At 32.4% G+C, this 21168-nt stretch overlaps 1 protein-coding gene across 53 annotated transcripts in view; it reads left to right on the top strand.

The window, feature by feature from the left end:
- Positions 1–21168, top strand: part of eya4 (EYA transcriptional coactivator and phosphatase 4) — a 178925-nt gene that overhangs the window by 120345 nt on the left and 37412 nt on the right. For all 53 annotated transcript variants that reach the window (XR_015522817.1, NM_001442792.1, NM_001442793.1 and 50 more), the window contains 2 exon segments: positions 15068–15117; positions 19496–19614. Coding sequence is in view for 52 of the 53 variants with exons in the window: in NM_001442792.1 (NP_001429721.1) it covers positions 15068–15117; positions 19496–19614 (169 nt within the window). In the remaining variant the exon portion in view is untranslated.

The raw sequence follows: 21168 nt of genomic DNA, 5'->3' as shown, positions 1-21168 counted from the left end.
TTAGAAAAGTACATTCTGTACAGTATGAAGGTGAGCAGTATGAATTGAACACGGACTTACTACTATTACTACTATTACTCCACTATTTTGTCATGATCACATGACCTACCCAAGTCAGTTGCGGCACTTCACTCCCATTCGTGAATTCTCTCCTGGTGCATCATATGATAGTGTAGCATCCATCTAATGCGCACTTCAAAATCTCGCCAGAAGAAGTAGGTCACCCGAGTACTTCTTGCATACGGTTTTTCGATTCTACTGTATGCATTACGACATACTACTCGGCTCGCATACTGCTTTTAGCGTATTATATAGTATGGAAGTATGCGATTTCGGCCACATAGTCCTTTGTCTTAATGAGTGACTAATTGAATCATTAATTCATTTGATTAATTCAAAACAGCTGATTCATTTTGATATGTTTATAAATCAATCATTAAATCATTTAAGTGATTTGTTCAGAAACAGAATTGTTCAGGAATTAAACCCTGCTCTTAGACACACAGATGTTCTGTTGTGGCTTTGTTTGGAACTATTTTGTAGACAAAACAGAAAAGACAATACTATGTTTAAGATGTTAGTCCCTCAATATTGATTCTTTGTTGAATCTAACGACTATATCACATTTGCAATCATACTCACTTATATGAAAAAAATACACTCTTGTTTGTGTGATTTTTAATATTAATGACAACATTTCTTTAAAAAAAAAACAACAACAAAGAGCAAACTACTTAAATAGGGTATATGCAGAAGTATGCAGAAGGACTTTTCATTTTGCAGTAACCTGGGTCAAGCGCTTCCAGTGAACTGCACGCAGTTACAAAATTGGCACGTTTAAGGTCTGTTTTCTTAAAAAATCAACGATCTTTACCGCCTGACTGATATACAATATAAAGTGGTTCTCGGACTGTAAAACAAGCACTGCATTAAATTACATTTTCCCGTGCCATGTTTTTAAAATATTAACATTTATTGTACTCTAGTATTTTCAATGGTGTTTCTGTGCTCGCCTGCTGATTCTGATGGGTGCGTGTGTGTAAACAGCTTTTCATCTCGGTTTACGCTTCAACAACTAAATGAATGCTGAAGTCTAGTTAACTGATTTTATTTTAATTACATTAGAACATCGATGCTGTGTAAATTCAACCGTATAAAATTGAAAAAAGCCACATTAAACCATTCACCAGAAGTTTATCAGTATGGGAAGAAACGCTAGCTCTGCATATACCCTATAGAAGTATACAAGACAGCTCGTATGATTGTGTGATGTTTTCTGATCCTTTTATACAAATCTGATTTATTCAAATACTGCCGTTGAGTTTGATGAAACTAAATTGCGTCCAATTTATCCTGAATCAGTGCAAGCTTTCAAAACAAGTGGTGCGAGTTTGAACAGACTCTATCATTCCTGAAATTGTGTATCCCAGTGATGGTTAAAATGATTGTTCTGGTCACCCAGACTCATTGATTAACACACAGAGAGATTATCGGACCGTTCTCTTGCTGATCTTAAAAAGCTGCTTTAAACACAGTGGCACTTTAGGATGGTCGCTGTGTGCAGTTTTTGGGTTTTGAGTCAAACTGACAGCTTTGGGTCCAGCCTGAGCACATTATTTAACAAGCACGTCGACATCTGGGAAGCAATTCATCATTTAATTAAATGCTTCTGAAACCTGGCCTTTCGTTAATGAGATTAATTTAAATAATTAACGAAAAGCTGACACAAGCACAAGAACTCATGAATAATTAAGCAGCTTTTTTTTTCTGCTGCAATCAGAGGGGAAGGGAGCACTTTAATGCTAGAGTGCTTTTTTATATAAAGTTTCAGCTCATTTCTTGGGATGATAAACATACTCCAATGCACAAGTATAGACACTTGTGTGTGTGTGTGTGTGTGTAAACACTCAGTACGAAGATATGCGAATCAGTGAGCCAATGGAAGAGTACGACGGCGTCTCTCATGTAGAGAGATCATACACACACACTCATTCAGAGCTGCGAAGGTGTGTCTGTCTATAGGGCTTGGCCTGGTGTCCTGTTTCGCTCTGACCCCTTTCCCCGGGCGGAATATACCATTCAGACTTCGTACAGCAGACTCGCATAGAGACGGAGCAGTCCAATATATGGAATGGTGCCATAAGTCATTTTAGTGGATCTGACTGATCAACTTGTTTGTTTTAAAACGTAAATCAGCGAATGTTGCATCCCCAATTGTTTCTTTAATTTTGTCTACATTTTGTGGGCTGTCTTTCAGTATATAATGAAATAAATATCTAAATCTCATAACTGTATTGTACATTTGTTAATTTTATTTTAAAGATGCACTCGTAAACTTTTGGTTATGCTAATAGTGGGAAGGTAGCTTCATGCTAAAATGTGTAATTAAACTGATGTTAAGTATGCAAAACCACCAACCTGTTTTCACCAAATAGGGCATGTTCCTGGATTAACATTTACTGCATGTTGATCATGGAACAACATTCCAGTCAGCATGCCAGAATTAAGGGATAATTTTACTGTTTATGTTAAGTTTAGGCCTACGGTTAGGCTTATACACTTCTACGTAATTGTTATCCAACTATTAGGAATACATTACAGTTATGGTAGTGTTTAGGGGTAGGGAATAGGTATGGATTACATTTTCGAACAAAAATTATGTTCCAGGATCAACATAGATGTTGATCTATAAACTGATCTTTATCTGCCCCCATAAAAATTAAATGGCTTTTTGTAGGAAATGCAAAAACATATTATGTGGGTGTTGTTTCACAGTACACATACATTTTTATGTGAAAAACAAGTAAGAGAAATATTAATACATATTGATATCTAAGCGTAACTCAAAAGCAGTGTTATTTGTTGTGCAACTGTTGTACATTTCATGTATGCTTTTTTTATTTTTGAGCTTTCCCCTTTTTTTCAAAATTTAGCATCTAGGTTTCTTTGTCTCTTTTATTAAGTTTAATGGCTAAATTGTTTTTATTTTATTACAATTTTATATTTAATATTAGCTTATTTTTTTGTTTTAAACATTTATTTTATTAAAGTGAATGATTCATTTTTGTTTTATTTTGGGTATAAAAAGATTTTAGTTTATAGCCTAACTATAACAACCCTTCAGATAATTCAAATGTTTTTTCCATTTTCATTAAAATACTTTAGTACCTAGGTTTTTGTCTATTTTTTTGTGTTTAATGCCTTATTGACGTTTTTTAAATATTTAATATTAGCTTTTTTTTCTTTTTTAAATAATTTATTTCAGTAAAAGTTTATTATGTTTGTTAAATGTTTATTTTATTTTGATATCAAACATATATATATATATATATATATATATATATATATATATATATATATATATATATATATATATATATATATATATATATATATATATATATATATATATATATATATATATATATATATATATATATATTTGTTAACACTTCATTTTGATTGTCTTTTTTTAATGGGTATTGCACATTTTGTTGACTAAAAGTTGCATTGCGACTACTTGCCAATGTGACACTATGCCAATTACTTCTCATTTGAGTATTAGTAGAATGTCTGCTTAGTATCTGTTAACACAACATTTAACTGACCATACATGTACATGTCAACTTACACTAACCCTTACCCCAGCCCTTACCCCAACCTAACAGTCTACTTATAATCTAACGAGAACTAGTTGGCATGTAGATGCAATGTAACTTAAAATCAACAAAATGCATCAAAGGGACTGTCAAAATTAAGTGATACCAATAATTTTAGTTTATAGCTTAACTATAACAACCCTTCAGATAATTAAAATGTTATATTGAAATTTTAGTATCTATTTTTGTTTAATATATTTTTTTAATGTCTAAATATTTTATATTTGCAGTTTTTTTGTTACTTTTTAAAATACATTTTATTTTATTAAATGTTTAATTTTTTTAAGTATTATTTTTGTTTTTGTTTTAACTATAATAACCATGCATTAGACAATTTAAATAATAGTTTATATGTTTCATTATTATTAGGTAAAACTGGAGCAACTGATTCATTCTGACACGTTCTTATTAAGATATAAAAGAATAAGTAATTGTTAATCGAGTATGTAATTAATTACAGATGATTGAACATGGGTAAAATCATGTAGATTGAAGGAGTGGCAAGGTAAAACGCTTAAAAATGGCAATTAACAAGAGTTTTCAGGCTCTGTGGGGTCCTTAAAAAGAGGTGGTATTAATGATATTTTACTTTTCAAAAGATTCTTATTCTAGATTTTCCCGACAATATTTGTGCAACTATTTTTACTCTGAATTATATTTTCACGGGCATCTTTTGTAAGTCAATTATTACATCCATGTAGGGCTGTTCATTTTTGAAAGCATTCATACTAATGTATTAATCTTGTTGGCAAGATTTAATCAGTTTATAATTAATAATGTGGACATTGAATTGGCTGGTTTGGAGGCCGTGTTTGTGTGCGTAAGCGTGTTTCTGTTTGCACCCTTTCTAATTTTAGTTTCCTATTATCTGACTCCTCAGGGAGGTTTGAACTTTCTCAGAAAATATAAGAGCCTTTGTCATCTATCAGAATACCCTGAAAAACACACATTACCTGCAGCCTTTGCCGTCACACGCTCTCTGTTCTTTTCTATTTCCTTTTTCTTCGTCTCTCTTCCTCTCTCGCTTGCCTTCCTCTACCTTTAGAGAAGAGTGTTTCAGGGAGGGACACATCAGATAATCTTACACCTCCCAGGGGCATGTGCTGAAATGTGTGTGTGTGTTGGGGGGGCACAGGTAACAATGTATTTTACATGAAAGGAAGAGTATAAAGTTACAGCACTGATAACCATAATACTGAAAGCACAAAAAGAACAAGAAAAGGGGGACTGTTTTCTCTCTCTCTCTCTCTCTCTCTCTCTCGTGTGTGTGTGTGTGTGTGTGTGTGTGTGTGTGTGTGTGTGAAGCCTCTGTGTTTGTAAGCAGGCCTGGAATCTGCATATAGAAACGCCTTTACATGTTCATTAAATCATTTTGCTGCCTTTGTGGCCCTCAGCCATCAATAACTTTGATCTACTTTTAGTTCCATTTAACCCATTCTTAATTTATGTTGTTAGTTGTGTAAATTAGTGGCAGATTGTCTGTCAAAGAAGCATCAATTTGTGTAACAGCTGCTTATGAGAGTTTAAAATAATATTTTTGTACATTTGGTGTATAGTTTTTTTTTTCTACCTGCCTGGTTGTGATGGTGTATTTGCTGATTTTAGAGGTCACCTTGACATATTTGACCTGGCCAGACTGAGAGACTTTAACAAGCTTAATACAATGCTATGATCAAAATGCAATCATTTTCTTTGCACATTACAAACAGTTGAATTCAGAATTATTAAACCCCCTTTGATTTTTTTTCTTTTCCAAATGATGTTTAACAGAGCAAGGAAATTTTTACTATATTTTCTATAATATTTTTTCTTCTGAAGCAAGTCTTATTAGTTTTATTTTTTGCTAGAATAAAAGCAGTTTTTATTATTTTTTTTAAACATTTCAAGGTCAAAATTATTAGCCCCTTTAAGCTATTTTTTTCGATAGTCTAAAGAAAAAACTATCATTATACAATAACTTGCCTAATTACCCTAACCTGCCTAGTTAACCTGATTAACCTAGTTAAACCTTTAAATGTTACTTTAAGCTCTATAGAAGTGTCTTGAAAAATATCTAGTCAAATATTATTTACTGTCATCATGACAAAGATAAAATAAATCAGTTATAAAAGGTGAGTTATTAAAACTATTTTGTTTATAAATGTGTTGAAAAAATCTTTTCTTCTTTAAACAGAAATTAAGGAAAAAGTTAACAAGGGGGCTAATAATTCAGGGGGTTTAATAATTCTGACTGTATGTATCTTGCTTTTTTGATACAACTATACATAAAGATTACTAAACATTACCAAACAACAAGAAACATAACTAAAAATGCTAACATTTTAACATGGCTTGCATTTCAGAAACAAAACAGTTTTCTAAAGACAAAATATAAATAATATAATAAATCAATAAATTACTGTGAGTGGAAAAATTGTGTAAATGCACTTATTTACACAAAATAATTGAAACAAATGTATTATAATCTAATGACTAGTATTATAAGGTGCTCATACACACACAGGTGCTCCTGGCAAAAGATTTTGTTTTGCTTGATTTGATTTTGATTATGATATACATAATATATTTAGACAATATATATTCATTCATTTAAATGGTGCTGTTTTTTGTTTCTTAACACTTATGTACTGTTGGGAATGTTTTCATCCACTCTAGGGGGATTTTGAGTCCTAATTTGGCCATAACTTTTTCTGTGTTTCAGCTAGCAGAATGATTTTTGGTGAAAAATCTTATTTTGAAAACTCAACGATACACTGGGCAAATTTACTACCCTATTGTTATGTTAGGGATGAAAACATCCTTTGAATTAAACTGCTGTAAACATGCAGCAGATAAATATTATTTTCAATTTCTTTTTTGCATAAATCTGTTAATCAACCACAGTCCTGATCAAAACTACTAAATTGCTTAGAAAATTACAGGGTTTTAACTCTTTAATTGCCAAATTCATAAATAATGTCACTCATTTGGTGAAAAAAGCACACAAAATGATATTTTTTATATATGAAATGTAATTGTAGACTGGATTTTTTATCAAACTCTTGGACATGTAAAACAACATTGACTTTGATGCATTGTTTTTGATTCATTTTTTTCTCCCTAGTTTACTGTTGGTGTTTGTTTTTGCCCCATTGACTTCCATTATAATCAAAAAATTTTTTTACAAATCCATAACACCATATAATCATGCAGTTTTGATTGTTGGTGGTTTTTCCTGTTGTTAAGAGGTCAAATTTGTCATTTTTACTTTTGGTCATCAGTTGGCCTGTGAAAAAAAAAGCTTAGTTTCTAGATTTTACATGGAGTATAACAGGAAATAAAGTGTGTGTATGTGTGTCTGAGTGTGTGAGAGTGACCTTTATGCACTTTCCTAGATGTATCTGAGAAAATCAAAATATGCATCAGAACTACATGGAGTAAACAAAAACAAAGACTGCAATTATGCACCATCAAATGTGGTTATAATGGAAGTCAATGGGCCTAAAACAGCCAACAACAGTAAGTTAGGGAGAAAAATTTAAATCTAACTATGCATCCAAGCCAATGTTGTTTGTTACTAATCATTCACATGTCAAAGATTTCGATAAAAGGTTAAAAAAGTTAGTGCACAATTACTTTTCATATTAAAAATACATACATTTTGTGTGTTTTTTTTTTACCAAATCAGTGGCATAATTTACAAATTTGCCAATTAAAGAGTTAAAATTCTGTATTTTTCTAAACAATTTAGTAGTTTTGATCAGGACTAATGTTAAGTAACTGATTTATGCAAAAGAAATTGCATTTTTACAGCAGTTTAATTCAGTGGATGTTTTCATGCCTGACACACAAAAAGAGGAGTCAATTTAAACAGTGCACAGGGAATTAGCAGCAATGTCAATTTCTTTTGTAAATGATTTAACAAAATCATGCACATCAATGTCAGCCAAACAAAAAGTATGCAAATATATATGAACTTACGGCAACACCAAGTTTATCTGCCTAAAAACAACATGTAACATTTCGAGAACACTGGCTCTTCGGTTGCCTGTGTGCTCAAAATATTACAGGGTGTTTTCAAGTAAATAAAATTGTTAGCTTTGGAACTTTTGGTGTTGCCACCTGGTCGTATATATCCACACAGTTTGTTTCTTAAACAACTATTATTTATACAAAAATGAACATATCACCAGATGGGTATGAACTGTGTAACATTACAGACGGTTGCAGAAATAGCAAATTGTGCCATATCAAAGACACGTCATAATCAATGCTAAAGACAATCTGATGCAATATAAAAATATGCAATTGATATTTTTAATGGAATTAATTCAATGATTACAAATTATTATAGGTTGTGTGTGTTTGTGGGTACATTAATTTTTCACTTTAAATGATAGTTCAAGAGATTAAAATGTACTCACTCTTTACCCACCCTGAAATGATTCCAGATCTTTGAGTTTCTTCCTTCTGGTCAACACAAAAGAACATATCTTGAAGAAACCATTGACATCCATAGTGGGAAAAACAAATGCTATGAAAGTAAATGGTTACAGGTTTCCAGCTCTGTTTAAAACATCTACTATTGTGTTCAACAGAAGGAAGAAACCCAGAAGTGGAGAATGAGTAAATGATTACAGACTTTTCCCTTTAAGAACAGCAGTATGAGCTAACAAAGTAAATAGTGTCAATTTTGATTTCACATGGACTTAAAGTATTTTTCCCCCAGCAAGTTGATCTTTGCTAGTTGCTTTTGGAATTGCCTGTGCCAGAGAATTACCAATATCACTTCATAAATCTATAAACGGCAAGCAGTTAAAGAGTCTCAGATCAGCGTTGACCAGCAGGGCTCTCTGGGAGCCGGATCCAGCTGGGATCCGCTCTCATTTAACTGCTCCAAGAGCACAGATGCTGCTGGACAAGAAAGCAGTTACAGTCACAGAGAGATTTACAGTAGGCTTAGAGCTCTGTACGTTCAAACCAGTCACCTGCTGTCCCTGAATGTGTCAGGCTAATTTGAGGAGACCATATTGGGTGTGTCTGTACTCAGCACAAATAAAACACCAGAACTACAGAGATGAGCTTAAACCACAGGAACTTTTCTGAGAGAGGAGCTTTCATGCCTCAAGGACATCTGTCTGATTGTTTATGATAGCAAGGTTGTGGTCAGGAAGAATTTTCTTTTATTTCTTCAGTTCTCATTTTAAATAAATAGGCAGCACAACTGCTTTCAACATTGGTAATTATAATAATAAATGTTTCATTATCTCCAAATGAGCATATCAGACAGTTTTCTGAAGGATCTTCCAACTCAGTTGATGATATTTAGTCAGAATAAAATGTATTTGCATATAAAATGATCACTTTGAAAATAAAGTTTTTATTGGTTTCTTCTTAATATAACACACAGTACCATACAAGAATACAAAATGCTTACAAATTCTTCACAATTTAAAAAATTTGTAACAAATTTAAACAAAAAAATGTAACACTTTAGTTCAAGTCACAGCTTAAGCAACTAACTACTGGCTTATTAGCTGCCTATTATCAAGATATTATCAGCTCATTAGTAGTTAGAAAGTATGATTTTATTCTACATGCCCGATCCTAAACCCAACTACTACCCTACCATCTATTAATAAACTGTTAAATAGTAATTTATTAAAACATTATTAGGAAAACAGTAACAAATGCATGAAGATAATACTAGGGAGCACAACAGGGTAGACATGTTTATAGTTTAAGTGAAGCAATGAAATTCTCCCATATATCCACATCCTTATGATCATTCATTTTGGCTAACATTTTTTTCATATGAAACATTCTAAATAATGAATTTCATCCATAATTTAAGTGTAGGGCATTGAATGTGTTTCCAAAACCTCAGTATTATACATGCTGCTGTAGTTACACCAATGGTAACACTTTGGTTTAGGTCACAATTCACTGTATTAACAAGCCATTAACTAACACCATGCACTGTAAAACCCAAAAAGCTAGGGTAACTTAAACTATTTGAGAAAACTGATTGCAACAAACCATTCAAAAACTAACTAACTTAATCCATTTGAGTACACGAAGCAATTTGAGCACAGTAAAACCCAATAAATGAAGAGAACTCAAACAAACTGAGTACTGTAAAACCCAACAAGTTGAGTTTGAGGAAACCGATTGCTAGAAACCATTTGAGTAAAAAAAAACAACAACAAAAAAACTAATTTATATGAGTACTATGAACTTACTCCATTTAAGTTGAAGTAATAAGGTATTTAATTAACTCTTTACTTTCAACACTGAGTTCAAAACTCTTTTCAAATGAGCAGATTAACCTTTCAATAAATTTTGAGTTAACTACACTCATTTCATTTGATAAAGTTGACTGTTGGGTTTTACAGCCTATTAGCTTACTAAATAAAGAATACGTTTTTTATTAATAGTTAATTAGATAGAAGTTGGGTTTAGGATAGGAAAGGATTATGGATGTAGTTAATAGCATTAATTGTTACCTAAACTGAAGTGTTACCATATTACTGCAAATCCCAGGCATCTTGTTGTCTTAACACAGATTCCCAAAAGGGTTGAATCTTTGTACACTGCCATAAAGCAACAAAGTATGTGCCAATCTCTTGTTCACATTTCCAGCATTTATTATCGTCCAAACATCCCAATCAAAAAAGTCGAATTGTAGTCTAGTAATATCTATGAGGTTTCTCATACTGTATAAATTAATCTCTTGCTCTTCTTTTATTCATTTTCCATTAAAGGAAAGAATTTCATTCCAGGTATCTTAATCTATTGAAGTCAGAATTATTAACCCCCTGAGTTATTAGGCCCCCTGTTTATTTTTTTCCTCAATTTCTGTTTAACAGAGAGAATATTTTTTTCAACACATTTCTAAACATAATATTTTTAATAACTCAATTCTAATAACTGATTTATTTTATCTTTGTCATGATGACAGCAAATAATATTTTACTAGATATTTTTAAGACACTTATACAGCTTGAAGTGACATTTAAAGGCTTAACTACTCAACTCAACTAACTTTATTTCTATAGCACTTTCACAAATCACAATGGATTACCAAAGTGCTGTACATAAAATCAAATAAAAAAGCATGTAAAATATACATAAAACCAAAATACATAAACTCATATCACATGATTTAAAGCTAAAGAAAATAAGTGTGTTTTCAGTGACCTCTGAAAAGACTCAAAAGTTTGAGCTGTTCTTAAAGAGAGTGGGAGATCGTTCCAGAGTCTTGAAGCTGCTAGGTCAATTAGGTTAGCTAGGCAGGTTAGGGTAATTAAGCAAGTTATTGTATAATGATGGTTTGTTCTGTAGACTATCAGAAAAAATTGTAGCGTAAAGTGGCTAAAATGTTTACCTTAAAATGATTTTTAAAAAATTTAAAACTGCTTATATTCTAGCCAAAATAAAACAAATTAGAAGTCTACAAAAAAGACTTTCTCCAGAAGAAAAAATATTATCAGACATACTGTGAAAATGTCGTTGCTCTGTTAAACATCATTTGGTAAATATTTAAAAAAGAAAAAAATCAGTGGGGGTTTAATAATTCTGATTTCAACTGTGTATCATTACTAATATGTCCTAATTTTTCAGTTTTTATCATCAATCTTTGAACTAAATTTGTTAAACATCTATAATTTTTAAAGCTGTTTTGGAAGTTTGTAAAACGTTTCCAACATATTAAAATGATCTTCTTGATTGGTAAAAATATTTGACAATATTACTGCTTTTACTGAATTTTTTTGTTTATCAAAAAATTTATCCTGGGTGAGCATAAGAGACTTTCAAAAATATTTTTAAAACTCTTGCCAAGCCCAAACTTTTGAAGTGCATGTATGAGTTGCTGTTTCCACACTCAAAACATTCTCTCCAAAACCACACACTGCATCTGACACACACATGCATACATGCATATGTGCACACAGGTCTGCGTGTGTGTTTTCAATTAAGAGCCAGATGACTGTGAGCAGTTTTGGGAGGGCCGGACCATGTAAACTGATTGTGAGAAGTTTATAGACTTGTGGCACACTTTGATCATTTTTTTCTTTTACAGTATATGTATATGTAAAATGCAAAACAGCAAATTAATTTTAAGGGGTAGTTCATAAAAAAGAAGGCTAATTTTGCCATCATTTTCCTCACCCTTGACTTGTTACAGGCAAAAGCTTATTTTATAAGAAAAAGCTTATTTATAAAGATATTTTGAAGAATGTTGGAAACCTGTAACCATTCACTTACATAGTTTGAATAAATACTATGAAAATCAATGGTTACAGGTTTCCAACATTCTTCAAAATCTCTTCTTTTGTGTTTACAGAAGAATGAAAATCAAACTGGTTTAGAACAAGTTAAGATTGAGCATATGATGGTGTTTTGGGCGAACTATCTTCAAGCTGTGAATATTGCAATATTTTGGTTGGTGACCTTGGAAGCAAGAAGAAAGGAAAGAAAGACTGAGCTGCATGGTCACAAGGACAAACTAAAACAGTGAAGTTGCAGTCATGGTTTTATTATCTCAGTACTGAGTAATATTGAGTGTGACAGGGAGTAAGAACCAAGATAAACTGCCAGAATGGGAAAGAATGTATTTTATGTGTGTGTAGGAGAGAGTCTTTCTTTTTCTTTCTTTCTTTCTTTCTTTCTTTCTTTCTTTCTTTCTTTCTTTCTTTCTTTCTTTCTTTCTTTCTTTCTTTCTTTCTTTCTTTCTTTCTTTCTTTCTTTCTTTCTTTCAATATAAAAAACTCACTTTTGATTTATTGAATTAATGCTCAATGGAAGGAACTTAACATTTTTTAAATTGAAAATTTTGTGTTCCCATTTTATGACAACATCAGGCATTTATTAGATTGTAATAAATCCGCTAATATGAGGGGTGTATGAGGAGTCACTCTGTGTATGTTTAAATGTAGTAATTTATAGATTCAATTAATTAGGTCATAAAAAATACTACAAAATACAGTTTTCTTCCAACACTGTCAGATATGTCAACTCCGTCAGAGCTGTTACCTTCTCTCAGATCAATATTTTGATAATAATTTTTTTTGCTACTTTATATTTGTTAAATAATTGTTGGTCACTTGTAAAAATTTAATTGTCTGCTAACATGAGAATGTATTTTAAAATTTTAAAAATATCTTAATTTGTGTTTAATGTTTAATGGAGTTGACAATAAGGGATGGCAAGGTATAAAAGTATTTTAAAAAGTGAGAGAAATGGGAAAGGATGTTCAGAAGTTGTCATAAAACCTTTATAATCATGTCCTGACACATGTCATGAACATGAATGAGCATGCTTATGACAACTGTTAATAAGTTAAATACAAAGATGAGACTGTTTGAAATGACTTTTATGACAACTAGACATAAATAGAAATAAATGATAACCTCTCTTGGTCTTGATAGCTTGACATTACCAAGACAGCATGGTTATCATGAGTAATGACACTTTTACTGAGAATAAAAGATTTAGATTGTTGCATTAACAAAAGAGATGCACTGAAAAAATGATGTCTGCAAAACTGTTGCAAACAGTTTATGTGTTTAATTTAAACAAATAAAGTTTAGTAATGTTCAATTAAATTGGATTAAATTCAGCTCAAATAAATTAATAGTAAATTCAAGGAATCATCTTTGAATTTTTTTTCAGTGTGTAAATTATAATGACCTAATAAAAGTCATGTTTATGACAGATTTATGACAAGTTATAGTTTCTTGTTAATGTCAAGTTTTCATGACAAAGACAGCTTATGATGTATTGGTTTATGCCAAGTTGTCAAATTTATCATAAACCTTCTGTCAAAGTTGTTAACAAAGACCTTAAAAAGTATATAAATGAGCAAACTGAGACTTAGGGCCCTATATACACCCGGCGAAATAAGGTGACATGTTTATGGTGATGTATTGCTATTTTTAGACCAGCGCAACCCTAATTTTTCCATTTTGCACCACGTTGTTTAAATAGTAAAACCATTTGCACTGCTTTGTGGACTCATGGGTGTTCCGGTCTAGAAAGAAGGTGTGTTAAGGGGCATTGTTGGCGCGTTGCTATTTTTAGGAAATAAAATAAACTGTGCAATTGACCAACTAAGCAGGTCTAAAGTCTAGCACAGAGCACGTTAGTTGTGCGCTTTAAACATGTACACATAGCTTTATACACACAGAATGTTAAGCACTTATGCAAATATCTTTACATATGAAAAATAATTAAAATATTAAAATATTACAAAAATTATCATTTTCTACGTAAATATAAAAGCCACTGCCTCCATGCCTTCATTATCTTGGAGGGCTTTTTTCAGTTTATTCACAACAACTTGCTTTTGAATAATGTGATTATTAGTAGTAGTATTATTTATCATATACATATTTATATTTGTTTTATTAAAAACAAGCTTAAATTTGTCTACCTGACAGGTTTTAGACCATATGGGGCATAGCGTGTGTGGATATAACTCAGTTTTTTGACCACACTTTGTTATTATTGCTCATTTATTCGTTTAGAATGGAGTTTAGAAATAGTTTTGAAACAAATTTTTGCACTTAACAAACAAATTTAAATATTTAGGCTAATGGATGTCTTCAGTGGAGTCTGTTCAACACCATTTCCTTATCCACAAAAGGAGTAAAGAGTAAAAGTGAAGAGAAAGAGAAAGTAAAGAGACCAAATAGAGGAGGAGGCTCGTTCTTTATCCTCGTGCTGCAGATGGTTTGTTTGACTGTTTTCTTGTTAGTGAAGCTTTTTCAGTTTTTTTCATTTACAAAGTCCGCCATGTAAATAGCAACTGCACTATGGCGTGATGCAACTGACTCTTAAAGAGAATGGGGGATGGGACTCTTATTGGTTTATTCCCAAAACACACCAATAACTCATTAAGAGAATAAGCTCAACCCTGTTAGACCATGCACCAGGGCGCAGAGCGCATTTTTCTATCCTTAAAATAGCAAAAGTGGATTCGGACACGCCTTTAATACTTTTTCTCCCTTCGCTTTAGACTTTTCGCCTAGATCGTTAAAATAGAGCCCCTGAGTGACAGTTGTCATAAGCATGCATAAAATCTTATTTATAGTCATGATGTCACATCATAACAATTTTACGAACAAGTAAAGTGATCTCAGTAAATGTTTAATGTTTGACATTTTGTCCCACTTCTAATAAATCACTGAGATACACAATGCTACTACATTACTGATATTTCTCTTATAGAGATACTCACCTCAGTCAGTTTATAGCATCTGCAAGTAATCATGCTCAAATGGCAGCAGTAGCTTCAAAAATCATAAACTGTAATGTCATCGCATTTAGTCAGATCTCGTCACATTTAGGCAGAGAAATCTCTTCAGCATGAGAAGAACTCAATGTTGTCTTTATACAGTGAATCCTCTTTTTCTTTCTTTCTGCAGGTGAAGAAATCCACCACTGATTCTCATGCTCCAGACCCAGTAGACAACAGGTAACATCAGTAACACACATTCACACACTCATACACTCCCCTGAAATCCATTTAGGTGTTATTTATGAGTGCCAGTGACAGAGGACTATGAGAGCCAGTGGTTTTGTACACATAAAGACAGAGGGGGAGATGAAGAGAGAGGGATGTTAAAGTCATTGTGTGTGAGTGTGGGTGTAAAGCAGACGGCTTCACCTGGATAAAACATGACTGTCTTACTGTGTGTGTGTACTTTGGGAAGCCTTCAGAAATTTCGTGCAGATGTTTAGGCCATAATCATAGAAATAGGAGCAGCTCTGTTTCTATCTCTGATTGCTGTTATATTGTTTTGGACCACTGTCTTTTGGATTAATGTGTCTACTAAATTTTCCATTGTGGAATTATTACATTTTTATTATAGAATAATTATGCATGGCATTGGATGGGTGGATATATGAAATATTTTTATGTAAACAATAGTGTTTTGTCAAAAAAGTGGCACAAAAATTTAGTTAATGCATTAATAATAATAAATAATCATTTGTCAATATTTATTAATGTTAGTAAAATAAATAAATAAAATACAACTGTTCATTTTTAGCTGAATGTTTTTATATTGAGATTTTTTATTTTGTTTAATAATGTAATACATGTTTTTGCCATTGTAATGCCATGTTAACTAGTAGTGATATACAATGTTAGCAAATGCTAACTGATTTTAAACTGAATTGTTTAAAAATTGTTTGGTAAAACTTTAGTTTAGGTCACAATTCCTAAACTAGGTCTTATACTCTCTTATTACCTGCTTATTATCATGATATTAACTGTTCATTAGTAGTTATAAAGTATAATCTTATCCTGCATCCCTAATCCTGCCCAAAACTTCTAAATTAAAATGGCCAACTTCTACCTTACTATTACCAAACAGCTTATTAGTAGTTTATTAAGCTGGCTGTGTAGGTTAATGGTTAGTTAATACTGTGAATTGTGACCTAAACTTAAGTGTTATCAATGGTTTGAATCACTTAATGAAACTTAGCTTCCAGTTCCAAGCGCTCTATCAAACTGTGTTTAATAACAGTGAAATGACACAAGGAGAAAGTACTGAACTACTGAAACATATTTGATTGTATAGGAAGACTCAACAAATGTTAATAATAAATGTTTTTAAAGAGCTGTAATGCTTTTGAAAATCACGATCGCAATATATATCGCCATTCATAATATCCGATGACCAGAAAATGATTCATTTTTTTTATAAATTGTTCTATATTGTTGACTGTGATGCAGAAAGTCCAGAGACTGTTGTGTACACCATGATTTCATATAAAATTCACATAGTTAATGTGTGATTGGACTAAAATAAGAATGGTCATAAACAAATATTTTCTCTCAATTCAAATGAGTAGTGGCGTGAAAACAGCATTTCTTACGTCACAACTTAACAAGCGGATACAACCTAAAGTCATGTTGGGGGAAAAAAAATATTTTTCTTTATTGTACATTGCACTGAAAGAACATAGAGTGCTCACACCCCTCACATCTTTTTTTTATTCATATTTTCTTTATGATTTACAATATATACGTTAGATTAGTCAGTACTGAAACCAAAACTAGATCCAATCTAACACAAAAAGACTTAAGATCACAGTCCAAAAGTTCGTTCATTGATTCATTTTCCTTAGGCTTAGTCTCTATTTCAGAGTTTGCCACAGCAGAATGAACCGCAAACTATTCCAGCTTTTGCGCAGCAGATGTCCAGCTGCAACCCAGTATTGGAAAACAAATGCAAAAATTAGTACATCCAATTAATATGTTATAGTAAAATATAAATCAAAATACAAAAACCACAAGAAACAGAAAATATCAAATTTAGTTGAAATTATATATTATATATTGGTATATTTTCTGAGAAATATATAATAATAAAATAATAATATACATGTTCAACTGAGCATTGTATATTAACTTCTTGCTATAACATTATACCATATAAACATTATACACAAAATGCCAAAAATGTTTCTTTTTTAATTCATACCATTATTAAAGAATGCAGGTAGTTACGCTGCACATGTAATACCCTATTCATTTTCATGCGGGTGGCTTAATGTTAAAAAAAGTAATCAATATATGTGTCGCTACATGGATTTCTGATAGAAAAAAAGTTAGATTGCCGATAAACACGACCTAGATAAATTGCTTTCCAGTTTTCAGAGGTAAATCCTTTTAGAAGATGCACAAGTCAGGACAGATGGTTTCTTTGGCAGATGGTTTGACATTTGAGCGAGGGTCATATTATCATTCTTATAATGCCTAAGCAAGTTTTTTGCACACATTTTCTGCTTGGTGTGTGTTGCGGTCATTTTAGGGTCACTAAGATATTTTTAAATTTAGCCAAGCGAAATTAAATTAATCAAAAGTGACAGTAAAGACATCAGCAGATTAGACTGACTTCTGAATGACATTTAATACTGTAGACTGAAGGAATTAAGTTTAATGCCCTTAAAATTATATAGATATTGTAGAATAATTAACTGGATGAGTTGTTTTTTCATATTACTATATTGAAATGAGCTCTATCATATAAGCAGAGAGCAATTACCCCAGGTGCAAATGTGAAAGTTACTATTTACAAAAGTTTAATACACTTTCAGAAGTAAAAGGACAAAATCTGTAACTGGGGCGGTACCTCTTCAAAATGTATATTTTTGTTCCTAACAGGTTCTTAAAGGTACAAAAGTAAACCTTAAAGGTACAATAATTTTCCCTTAAAAGTACTTATTTTCATCTGTACGGTACAAAAGTGTACCCTTTTGAAAAGGTGACAGATTTTGTACCTTTATTTCTGAGTGTGTATATAAAACACCGCAGTATTGTGTTGTATATTAATCACAGTTTTGCCAGTTTTATTCAGTTTTCCAATGCCAATAATAGCAATAACACCTCCACATAACTGTAAATAAAATGTACAGCACTTTATTTTACTACCTCATTATGTGTAATGTCCATTTAATTTAATTTACAGTGGAATGTTTCCACTGTCACGAGTTCCTGAACATGATTAATAATGGTATATGTTTAACCTAGTGTGGATTTAATGTATATTAAGGGCACTGCACTTTATAAGATCTGGGACAGATTCGGGCACTTCCTGTTGTTCACACACTCTGAAGTGGCCAAGCCTGCAGATGTGCATATGTGGACAGTCTTACATTTGTTACTAAATTAGTTTGTTATTTGAACAAATCTATTTGACGAATAACTTAATGTTTACACACAATAAAATAACTTGTTAGTAATTGGATTGAATCAGGCAAAAAAAAAAAAAAAAGTCTTCCTGTAAACCGCTTTAGCTGACACTAATTTGAGTGTAAGGAGTGGTTGATTCATTCAGTAACACATGTAAGCCTGACCAAATAGGCATATCTGCAGTCTTGAATGCTTTCATTTATTTCAGCAGACAACAGATTTTTAAAGGTTTGCATTGCCTTTTTTTGTTCACGGAATGAGGTATTTTCAACACACACCTTTAGAAAAATAGCATTTACTAGAATTAATGAATAAGTAAATTAATTAATTGTTAATTTTTGTTGTAAACAAAGTAATCAAAATGGTGGTTTTGTTTCATTTGTAATTTTGTGTGGTTTGATATGTGTGATTATCATCATGTGATTAATTAAATAAAAAATGTAATAATTTGACAGCACTAATTTTAAAACATGTTAAATCATAAAACACTAGTTTTAAACCATAATTTTACATTTCACAGCATTATAGTTTTACTGTATTTTGGTCTATAGTGACAGTCTTACTGTTTCTTTCGAAAAATATGTACTTCCAATTGACAGTTGAAATCAGAATTATTCGCCCCATTTGAATTTTTTTCTTTTTTTAAATAATTCCCAAATGATGTTTAACAGATTAAGAAAATTTTCACAGTATGTCCAATAATATTTTTTTTCTTTAGAAAGTCCTATTTGTTTCATTTCGGCTAGAAAAAAAGCAGTTTTTAATTGTTTTAGAAACATTTTAAGGTCAACATTATTAGCCTCTTTAAGCTATTTTTTTTTTTTTGTTAGTCTACAGAACAAACCTTCGTTATACAACTACTTGTCTAATTATCCTATCATCCTGCCTAGTTAACCTAATTAACCTAGTTAAGCCTTTAAATGTCACTTTAAGCTGTATAGAAGTGTCTTAAAAAACCTCTAGTCAAATATTATTTACTGTCATCATGGCAAAGATAAAATAAATCAGTTATGAGAAATGAGTTATTAAAACTATTATGTTTAGAAATGTCTTGAGAAAATCTTGTCTCCGTTAAACAGAAATTGAGGAAAAAAATAAACAGCGGGACTAATTATTCTGACTTTAACTGTGCCTACTTTTTATGTTGCAGGGCTTTGGAGATGCAGGAACTTACAGATGTCCAGCACTCTGTTAACAGTGGCAGTGACGGCACTTCCAAACTGGACAAAAACATCCTCAGCAACAACATCACGACCAATGGAACCGGAGGTAAGACAAATAACGAAAGAAAGAAAGAAAGAAAGAAAGACATGAGTGAGTGAGTGAAATATTAGCTGATAAACAGGCTCTTTCAGGAAATCAGCTGTGTTTCCATTCACTCTGTTTTCATTATATTGCAGTTTTTACAATAATTGAAAGCAGGGGTCAGTCCTGGTGTGTGATGCCTGGACTGCAAGAACAAAAGTGTTTCATGTTCATTGTGGTTTTGGTGCTGTTCAGAGCCGGTTTGGTGGATTAGGGTCAAGATGATCTGGGCTCAAATGGTCAATCGCTGCGGACAGGCCTGAAAAGTGCCTGCATGTAAAAAAGTTCATTTGTGCTGAAAGGTTTCCCAGCGTGTTTCAGCAAGAGCCTGGTGCACAGAAAACTATTTCCTGCGTTTAAACTCTCATTTTCTCTCTGATGTCAACACACGCTCGCTCGCTTTTCTCTCCTTGAGGAAAACGCTGAACAAACGTTTTAAGAGAGAACGTTAGGCAAACATACACAAGGCTAAATAGACTCTCAACACCCTGGCAAGCGAGTGTTTGATGTATGGCTATTACTAAGAGACGCACAAGAGAGGTAGTAAAGTTTGGAGACCCTGGAGAGAGAGAACGAGTGTGTGTGTGTGTGTGTGTGTGTGTGTGTGTGTGTGTGTGTGTGTGTGTGTGTGCTCATCTGTTTTTGACATGTAGCCGGAATAAAACAATAGCATAAGAGCGAGAGACTAAAAAGAGCAGAACTCAGTAAATCATTTAGATTAGAGCTCAGCTAATGATTTTAACAGCTTGACACACACACATACATACACACATTCATACACACACACACACGCACAGGGATTGTGCTTCTGCCAAAACAACGACATATTCAACATTCTCCTCTGTCTACCTCATCAGCTCACAGCCTAGACTGAATCCCTCCACACACACACACACAAACATGCAAACCGCCCACACAACCACCCACACACACAGACACACCACGACACACACACACACACACACACACACACACATCCTGACATGAATCCCACTGCCAGTGAAGCCTCATTCATCTTACTTTAGAGAACTTTCGCTCTCTCCCCCACAAACACACACGTTAATTCCATTTTTTGGAATTGAGATGTTTTTTTTTTTTTTTTGCAAATGTGCCTTTGACAGAACTGTCATAAACTCAGCATGTTAAAACATGGTTTTGGAAAACTTCTATTATTTGTATGAACATATTTCTTATTATAAGGGCACCAGGAGGTATAGATCTGTTGGCAAATGGTTTTGAGACTATACACTACCTTGTCACCTATTCTAGAAACAACAAATAATAACTTGACTTCTAGTTGATCATTTGGTATCAGAAGTGGCTTATATGAAAAGCAAAGGCCTTTAGATTACGCTTATTTTACCAAAATACAATATGATCATGCCTTGATTTTTTGATTATTTAATTAGGACAGTAAGGTCTGACTTTGCTTAGACAAAAGTCTTGTCACTTAACTGAAATAATGTACAGTATTAAATATAAAGTCATGGTGCAGTGGAAAAAGAGTTAATATTGTGT

This window comes from Danio rerio, chromosome 23 (genome assembly GCF_052040795.2).
Source record: "Danio rerio strain M-AB ecotype USA chromosome 23, GRCz13ab, whole genome shotgun sequence".
Classification (NCBI taxonomy): domain Eukaryota; kingdom Metazoa; phylum Chordata; class Actinopteri; order Cypriniformes; family Danionidae; genus Danio; species Danio rerio.
The sequence above is the reverse complement of the archived record's forward strand: the minus strand, read 5'-3'. Positions and strand labels throughout refer to the sequence as shown.